The 9464-nt window shown below is 41.3% G+C and overlaps 1 protein-coding gene across 2 annotated transcripts; it reads left to right on the forward strand.

The window, feature by feature from the left end:
- The first annotated feature begins 547 nt into the window (after positions 1–547).
- On the forward strand, positions 548–8642 carry FBXL8 (F-box and leucine rich repeat protein 8). Of its 2 annotated transcripts, none has more exons than XM_075281889.1 (3): positions 548–573; positions 1378–1555; positions 6182–8642. In XM_075281889.1, the coding sequence occupies exons 2-3, from the start codon at positions 1404–1406 to the stop codon at positions 7179–7181; spliced, it is 1152 nt and encodes a 383-aa protein (XP_075137990.1). In that variant the 5' UTR covers positions 548–573; positions 1378–1403; the 3' UTR covers positions 7182–8642. The 2 variants fall into 2 exon arrangements, with proteins under 2 accessions (XP_075137990.1, XP_075137991.1); XM_075281890.1 differs by lacking the exon at positions 548–573 and adding an exon at positions 590–647.
- The last annotated feature ends 822 nt before the right edge of the window (positions 8643–9464 follow it).

Below are 9464 nucleotides of genomic sequence, written 5' to 3' on the forward strand. Positions count from 1 at the left end.
TGTTTCCTCTTGGAAGAGGTTTTCCTCCTACCATCCCCAGGAGGACATTACAATGACCCACATTTACTAAGACTGTAATATTTTTCTCCAGTAAAGGAATGATTTTCCCCAAATGGTTAAAAAATAGAGGATCTCTCTATAAATTTGACGCATTTGGAACTCACCGACAAGCAGAGCATGAAAGTTGGCATGCTATGGAAAGATGTAGATTTGTGCTGAGGTTTACAATGTTGTAACTTTGCATCGGTTCTGATACTGGGTATGTAGAGATGCCAGGGCTTGTTGAGGTTGCTGTTTAATGCCCTATTTGGAGTACCAAAGCAAAAGTGCAGTGACACAATGGGAAGAATGACTCTGGTATTATGTATTCTAGTGGAGTGGACTTGTCACTATACTGGGTTTTTCTTGCTATAAGTCCTGCGAGTACAGTACAGTTGTCTCTGAATGTTAGCCTGCACACACTTTTGGCTGTTCTCACTATTGGCTCTCGTGTCATCTGACATGATCTACCAATGCTGGGTGTTGGGAGGGACAAGGTCTTGTTTCAGGAAGCGTTGTCAGCATTGCACAGTGGTGAGTATTCAGGGTGTGTAACTATGGCTGCAATACATGGGGACATTGTATGTCTGGTGTAGAACAGTGCGCAGGTCAGATTACAATGTGACATTGCAGTTTTGTGATACTATGATGTTTCATTAACCCTTTCTGCAAATATTGTAACTTGCAGACAACAAAGCCGTTGCCCTTTGTAATGATGGGAATGATTTGTGAATAATGTCAAGTATCAGAATGATCTGAAGTTTTGCTTTGTATATGGAGCAAAAACTAGGGGTACAGGTTACATAAAGTTTTATAAACAGGACTCTCTGTACCCCCTTATTGTTAATAAATCAATGGGGTTGTCAAGTGTTTGTACAAGATTTAGTTACACTAGGTTCACACCGGTGCCTGGGTTTCTGTTCTTAGGGTGCCCAAGCAGATTACATAGACATAGACATAGACAGTAAGGGGGCCCCACTGGGTTTCCGCCTGAAAAATGCAGAGGGAAAAATCCTGCTTGCAGGGGGACGGAAACCCCAAACGTGAAGTAGAGGCATGTGTGAACCTAGCCTAACTAGGATACTGCACGGTAAGGATGACACCACATGTGCTCACAAGGCACCCGTCCTCAGATCTGTAACCTTTACATGCTGGAGATCTGATATGTAAAGCCACTCCTTAAATCATCAGTCACCTGTTCTTTTATGAGCCGAGCCTGCAGAGACCTATAATCTTGTGCGGTTTGCACTGCCTTACGTGAGTATGTAAGGCAGGGACCTGCTCTCACCACATTCAGTACAAGGGTTACTTAATATCTCACATTTACTTTACGCATAGGTTGACCTGAAACCGGAGAAGCCACAATGTCACTACAATGGGACTACATGCCTCAGGAGATTCTGGCACAAATATTTTACTACTTATCCCTCACAGATCGACGGGCTGTTTCTCAAGTGTGCCAGTCTTGGGCAACGGCAGTGACATCAAACTCTGTCTGGCACTACACAGAGATCAGGTAGGCACTTGGGTTAAAATGGTACAAGCGTAAGACATCAGTGTCAGAGTATTTAAGGTATATTAAGGCTGAAGCTCCTATCATGCATTTTAATGGGGTACAGAGGCTTTTAGGCTCCCCTCAGTATACAGGGTTCATATGTGACTGCAACCTCTGTATTCCCTATAGTTACAGCCCTGTTTTTCTTTCGGTCGATGCCTGGAATACCGGTTGCCTTAAATGGCACCAACCTATGTAGGTTCTGTCTCAAAACCATTGAAATGAATTACATCTTAAAATGAAATGTTCCATTATAATAAAATGCAGATTCGTTTTAACCCCTTCACTCTGCAGCCAATTTAAGCTTTAATGATGTGTTTGTTTTTTAAATGCATGTCTTGCAAGAGCCAAAACTTTATTTTTCCATCAGTGTAGTTGTATGAAGGCTTCTTCTTTCGATTTGAGTTGTATTTTTCATTGACACAATTTTGGTGTGCATGTAACTGTTATTCATTCTTTCTTCGGGAAGTAGAAGAACTCGCTATGTTATGGAAGGCGGCAAAAAAACGCAGGATGGAATTCTGGCTAATCCCATCCACACACTGCAGAAAAATATCCACAGCACCACCGGGCCTTATGGTTGTGGGTTGTGGATCTTGATTTTCAACACAGTGTAGATGATGTTAGATCAGTGTTTCACCCTTGGAAAAAAAAAAAAATTCCTCAGGGCACCCCTACCAAATAATTTTTACCAAAAGATACAAAACTACAGTTTCGTTGTTTTGGGGTTTTTTACAACTGAAATTACAGTTGGAACCACATCAAAACGGCATGTATTTTTCTGTTGCAGTTTAGATGCATTGAAACTGCATCACAACTGCACCATGTACATGCATCCTCCACACTACACCATCCTATACTTTCCACCCAGCACATACAAAAGCTCACCTTTTACCATCACCAAGCTTCCTTAGTGGCCCCACATAGTATCATGCTCCCGAGTGACCCTCAGACACAAAATAATGCTCCTGAATGACCCTCAGAACCTAATCCTGCTCCCCAGTGGCCCCCAGACACCTGATAATGCTCATCACTGGTGGCCCACAGACAAGTAGTAATGTCCCCTCAGTTGCCCCCAGAAAAGTAATAATGTCCTTCAGTGGCCGCCAGACAAGTAATAATGCCCCCCAGTGGCCCCACACTATAGTTGTGCTATAGAAGTAAAAAAAACAACCAAAAACAACACTTACTCATCCTCGGTCCCTGGTTTCTGTGATCCCCCTCCTCTTCAGATTGATGCAGCAGGTCTTCAGTAGTCATGAGCAATAGAGCAGGAAGCCAAATTCCTGCTGTTCTGTTCTATTCAGCTACATAGGTATCTTTAGTTAATAGAAGGCATGTGGCCATTTCCTCACTGGATTGTCGCAGCACCTTTAGGATTGGAATTGCTGTGTTGGATATATTACAATGAGTTTATGCGAAGCTGCACATTGTATGTTGAGAATAAACAATGTCACAAATATCATACAAGCACATGAGGTGATACCGTGATTCTCCAAAATTAAGACAGGGTCTTATATTATTTTTTACTCCGAAAAAAAGATTAGGGCTTATTTTCAGAGTAGGTCTTAATTTTTTTTCCTATGAGCAACAGTTACACATTTGACCACTTTTTATTTAAATTTTTATCAGATGTCAAACAGCGAAAGAACGGCACTTCAGCACTGTAGATTTTTTTTTCCCCCCAATACGGTATTCACCATACAGGAAAAATATTTTTATAAGTTTGTAGACCGGGCATTTTTGAACACAGGAATACCTCATTTATATGTGTTTCACAGTAATTTTTTTTTTTTTATACGTATTCTAGTGAAAATGGGAGGCAGTACATTAGCGGAGACCTGGACCAGTAACTGTGGCCCTGGGCAGTTGTGCTACTTTGGGTGGTTGACACTTAACAATGCATGCAATCACACTCTGATTGCGGGCATTAACTTCGGGTCTCCGCTGTACATTAGCAGAGACCCAGAACAGTAGCTATGACAGTGGGGACTGGTTGCAAGTACAGGTGTGCTGCTTTAGGGTTGGGGGGGAAGGTGGTCCGGCGCCAAGCAGTTGAAATACTTTGGGGGGTGGTTCATGCTCAACAATACCCACAATCAGAGTAGACACTGATTGCAGGAATTAACTCCAGGTCTCTGTTGTATATTACAGCGGAGACCCGTTATGGCAACTATGGCAGCTGCTCTGCAGCAGAGCGGCCGCCATCTTTAAGGACCCAGCATCTGCCATAATTGTATGGCAGATGTCGGGAAGGAGTTAAACTAGCTAGGGCTTATTTCTGGAGTAGGGCTTATATTTCAAGGCTACTCCAAAAAACCTGGAAAATCTAGCTAGGGCTTATTTTCGGGGTAGGTCTTGGTTTAGGAGAAACACGGTAGAAGTAACTAAAATGTAAGAACTGATTCTCCTAGTTCAAGATTTGTATTGAATCAGGCAGAAAATTGGTAGTGAGGACAAGAACTGCTCATTCTTGAACAATACACTGCAAAGTCATTCGGCCAACAACTATTGACAGGGCTATGTAATAGCACCACACAGCTCAAGATTAACAGCATCTACATCTTGCCAAAATGGTGACCTTATTTTTAAATATGAGATGTCCTTCCAAGGAAAAAGTTTATAGTAGACTACAAGAGTGGACTGGTGAAAATCCCTAAATGGAGATCCTAAGGAACCTGAAGCTTTTGCTTATTTTAATGATTATCAGTCTTCAATGGTCCTCATTTCTTTATAAAAGGAAGGAAACAACAAAAGACTATCTGCCAAACAAGTCAACACAGTTGATCTTAGGCCCACTGTTCCCAATAACGTGCGTGGGCGGCCACTCACCTATTGAAGCCGCCCCGCTCAGCCAGAATTAATGGCCGTGCACTCAACTCAGATCTGCGTCCGGAGTAGGTGGAGCTAAATTTGCCGCCACGCGCTGCGCACGCCGCACATTTTGGCCCTCTTTCCACTTTTCAAAAGTTGGGAGGTATGCACTCAGAAAGACAGGCAGCAACCAATGGTTGTTTAATATGGCACCCGCCATATTGCTGTCTGTCCTCCTGAGTGCCGGGTCGGCCGTCAGTTTCCTCAGCACCAATCTGTGTGTGGGGGAGGGGGTGACTAAGGAAGGATCATTATACTACTGGTGGTACTGTTTGGCCATCAGGTCGCCCATCATTGGCGGAGCCTTGCCCAGCTCACTAGCTGTTCCGCTCAGCAGCTTCCAGGGCTTAGAGGGAACATTGCTTAGGCCCCAAGGTGCAGATAGCAGGGGATGCTAATTTTCTTTTCTAACCTGATCCCATACAAATAATAGCATATCCCAGGGATCTATGGAAGGTTTGATAGCTATGGAAAAGATTGATGGAGATAAGTGGCTATCAGACTCATATCATGTATGATACTAAACCAAAACACATAATTTATTAAAGTTGACCTTTCACCTCCACCATTTCCAACTCATTGCATCATTCATTAGGTGCTGTTCCACTGATTCTAGGACAGTTGGAACTTTTTCTCTAGCCTCCATCATTCCTGAGCAATCATTGCTCTTAGGCTTAGTTCACACGTAAATAACATGTGGCTTATTTTGGCACTGGAAAAAAAACGCTTCCTAATTAGGAAGCGTTTTTTTTTTTTTTTTTACCTTGGCACGCTTTTTGTGGAGCGTTTTTTTTGTAAAAAAAACCTCTTCCCATTCACTTCTTTTGCTTTCTTCAGGCGGAAAACACCTGAAGAAAGGTCATGTCGCTTCTTTTTCTCTGCTAGCATTTAGAGGATTATGACATGGATTCCGCTGTCAAAATCCTCCCCCATGTCCCTGTGTGAACTATCCCTTAGTTTCAGCACAATTATGCTCTCTGCTGTCAGGTGGTTGATCCTAGGCTGGAGCAGAAAGACAGGGACCCTCCACGTGACAGCAGAGAGTATAATTGTACTGAAAATAATAGCAATTATTGCTTATGAACAGCGGAGGCTAGAGAAAAAAAATTCCAGCTGCATAAGATTCAATGGAATAGCATCTATTGATATATGCAAAGAGTTTGGTAGAGGTGGAGAATATCTTTAAAGGGGCTCTATCATTGCGAAAAGTAATTTATAACTAATCACATCCTTGCATAGCCTTTAGAAAGGCTATTCCACACCTACCTTTAGTATGTAAATTGCTAATGCATTGCAATACATTGCCAAAAATTGTCATTTCTTTTGCAGGCTGCATAGAGCACCCTGCAAAAGAATATCACTGCAGACAAGCCTTACAAGGCTTCCGGCTGTCATGCCAACGTGACGTCGGCCCTGGAGCATGCTCCAGGCGCTGTCGATCACAGGCAAAATGGTGGCGCTCATGCACCACCAGGAAAATGGCGCCTGGGTCAACTTTGACTGAGGCGCCGGAGGAGTTAATGCACCGACCGGAGGCATTAGCGCTGGGTTTACTGTGTAAAACAGTAGACACGCGGCAGCTATGGCAGCCACCCCACTGAGGGCGGCCACCATAGTATTACAGCAGATGTCGGGAAGGGGTTAATTATAGTGTTTTAATCATCTAGTTGTGAAGTATACATATTCTTCTTAATGGTGTTATTTCTGTTTAAGATGGGTATCAGATGAAGAACTTCTGTCCACCGATGGTCTGCAGGATTTCATTGGACAAATAAGACACCTAAAGATTGTGTTTGACCAATCAAAAGAAGCAACACGGAAAAACGTGACACAAATTCTGATCTGTTTGGCCAAGGAAAGCAAGAAGCTGGAGAGTTTGAACATTGCATGTTGTGGGGAGAACCCATTTTTCTACTCTGGACTTGAAATTTTGGACAGCATCATGGAGCTGTGTCGCAAAGAAAGTCAAATAGACCTCCACCACATTGACTTAAGGAAACTGCCCTTTACTCTTAGTGATGGCTTTACAAGACTCATAGCTAGTGGGAGTCCTAACCTCCGTAGTATGTACATCAACAATAGAACATTAGTTTGCAAAGTAACTCCTGACACTCTAATACAAGTTTTACAAGTATGTCCTAAACTGACCATGTTAGGAGCCTTTTGTTCAAGTCTTTCAGAAGATGTTTTTTGGGAACTGATGAAACCAGAAAGGCCACCTCTTCGCCATTTGGATATCTTGTGTGAACGTCTAGACAAGTACACTCTTGCCATTTCTGATAAAGTTTGGGGAGCCCTCCGTCAACGCCACCCCACTCTTTCTGTGGATCTAGAGTTTGATCATACGGTCCCTGCCTGGAAAATTCCAAGAATCTTAAAGCCAAATATACCAGTGACCACTTTGCAACTCAACACTTACAATGAAATGTCAAATCAACTGAGATTTGTCAATAATCATTATACCGGAACTCTGAAGAAACTTTTTATACAGACAACATCTTCAAGTACTCTCAACTCAAATCTTATTGATTTAGCTGGGAAGTGTGCTGTACTGGAGGAAATCCATTGCTATTGTGTGGTGAGCCCTGATGTTATTCAAGCTTTCCTAAAGAACTGTCCACTTCTGAAGAAATATACCCTTAAAGTTGTCAAAGAACCACATCCTTGGAAGGCAATCTGTCACCAACCAGCATCAAAAACTCTAAAGGACTAGAGTAATGACATCTGCAATCATCTATAATCTCAAATGTAAAGCACCATGCAATTAATGGTGCTATATAAATAAATAATAATAATAATAATAATAATCACAACATATTCACACCTTCCATGTAATCTCACTGAAAACAGTCTCCATAACATGAAATTTACTCCAAAGAGGATTGATGTAAGCGCTGCACATTCAAGACCAATGTAAGATGTAGACCACATGTTTATGACCCTGGAGGGCCAGGATTTTACGTCTGGCAGGCCATTATTAGGTTTCTATGCATTATGATGTTTGAAGTTAAATGGGACACTTTGCACCATCCCATAGAAGTACATTGTGAAAGATTTATCAAAACTAGGGAACAGTTTGCATAGAAACCATTATAGTTCCATTTTTTAGAAGTCCTATTGGTTGCTAAGGATAACAGCTTCACTTTTTATATGCAATATTATTAATACATCTCTTCCCCCTTCACAGTCACAGTGGGCCTCATTTATAAAAAACTAGTTTGGAGAGAATCTAGGGTTGTGTGTGGCATGCCCATGGCATCAAGTTGCATTTCTAACTGATTGCCAGGGGCATGACTGCCATATTTGTCTGTAGTAATTGCAATGAGTCATGTCTAATGTATGCTACTCCACCTGTTAATGGTACGACTCAAATAGCAAGTAGCCATAGACCACCACAGTTTATGGCACTACACCCCTCTGGCCTTGTTGGGGCATTCAGCTACCCACATTTACAGGGGCCACTCTACTGGGATTTTTGCTCATGAGGGGCAGTCTACTGGCCATTATAACACAGTTTAGGAAAATACTTTGTTTGCACTAGTACAGGGATTCAAAAGAACCCAACATATAAACTCTACCCCACAGACAGATGGGTTTAGGGTCACCTGATTCAAACTGTGTTTTTACCTTGTGAATTGTGAATTCACAAAATGTCACAGTTTTTGTAAATATTCACAACACCCTCATTGCGCCAAAGAGGTAAGCCGCAGTACCCTTGTTGCTCCAAAGAGATAAGCCGCAGCACCCTCATTGCTCCAAAGAGCTCTTTCACATATTATAAGAAAAGTTGTCCACATATTATATTGTCCACACTGCCTAGCAGGACAGCTATTTGTATGTGTGCATGATGCATAAACATACCCATAAACCCCTCTACAGAATTCTGCTTACACCCCTGGGGAATGATTGGTTTGATAGTTTCCTCTTTGGAATAAGATCTAAAGGCTTTTACAATAAATGAACAATTACGAACTAGATAAGTGGAGAAGGTACATTTGATAGGAACCCATATACAATATATTTGCCTTTTCTCTGAGTACTTTATGTATGCCATCTAATTTCTGTGCCTTACACTCCTTTTCCTGTATGCCAAAAAAAACATGATATCAAATAAAATCCTATATGAATTAACATGGCTGTGTTTCATGAAAGTACAGCCCTACCTCTGCAGGCACTTTAAAGAGAATCTGTTCCGTAATAGTGCCCCCTGTTTTAAAGCAATAACCAGATGCATTGCTAAAGGTAAGTGGTCCCAGTTTCCAGTTAATAATTGTATTAATAACATTTTATTTTGTACAGCAGCCTGTATTCTGTTATATGTTCTTAAGAGTGACCTAATCCAGATAATAGTGTCAGATTTCCAGCACAAATTGCAGCAAAAAAATGTGGATTTCATGACATGCAACAAATTTATTAGGATTCTTAAATACTTTTTTCAGTGTTCTGTGGCTATTATTTTTATTAACAGTTTTACCTTATTATTAGTTCAGAAGACTACTATTATAACGTGTGACAGCCATGAGGTGCTATACATAAAAATTGATCCTAATTTTGCATGCATTATTTTTTTTTTGTAAATGATGTTTTATTGAATTTTTAAAATGACAATGTTGAACGCGTATATATAGTTGATAACGATAAGTATGGCATTGCAGACACAATTCAAAAATGTTCGCATGCGCTATTTTTATTAACCAACTTACCAACTTTAGTTGATGGTTGGCTATATGGAACGAACCGTTGTAAGTTTATGTAGGACCATCCAGCTACAGACTATTCAAAATCTACCAATTCAGCAGTCTAAAATCTAACGTATATGGTCAGCCTTATTCACGTGACCGTTGAACCCATGAAAGTCTCAGGGCCTATTCATGTTTTTTTTTTTTTTTAACTATTAAGGGCGAGTTCACACTTGCGCCCGATCTCCGTTATGTATTTGAATGGGTTTGAAAAGTCTCCGGTCGTGAGCGCCATTGAGCGTTTTGTGCTCTCTGTG

This window comes from Leptodactylus fuscus, chromosome 7 (genome assembly GCF_031893055.1).
Source record: "Leptodactylus fuscus isolate aLepFus1 chromosome 7, aLepFus1.hap2, whole genome shotgun sequence".
NCBI classification, from domain to species: Eukaryota; Metazoa; Chordata; class Amphibia; order Anura; family Leptodactylidae; genus Leptodactylus; species Leptodactylus fuscus.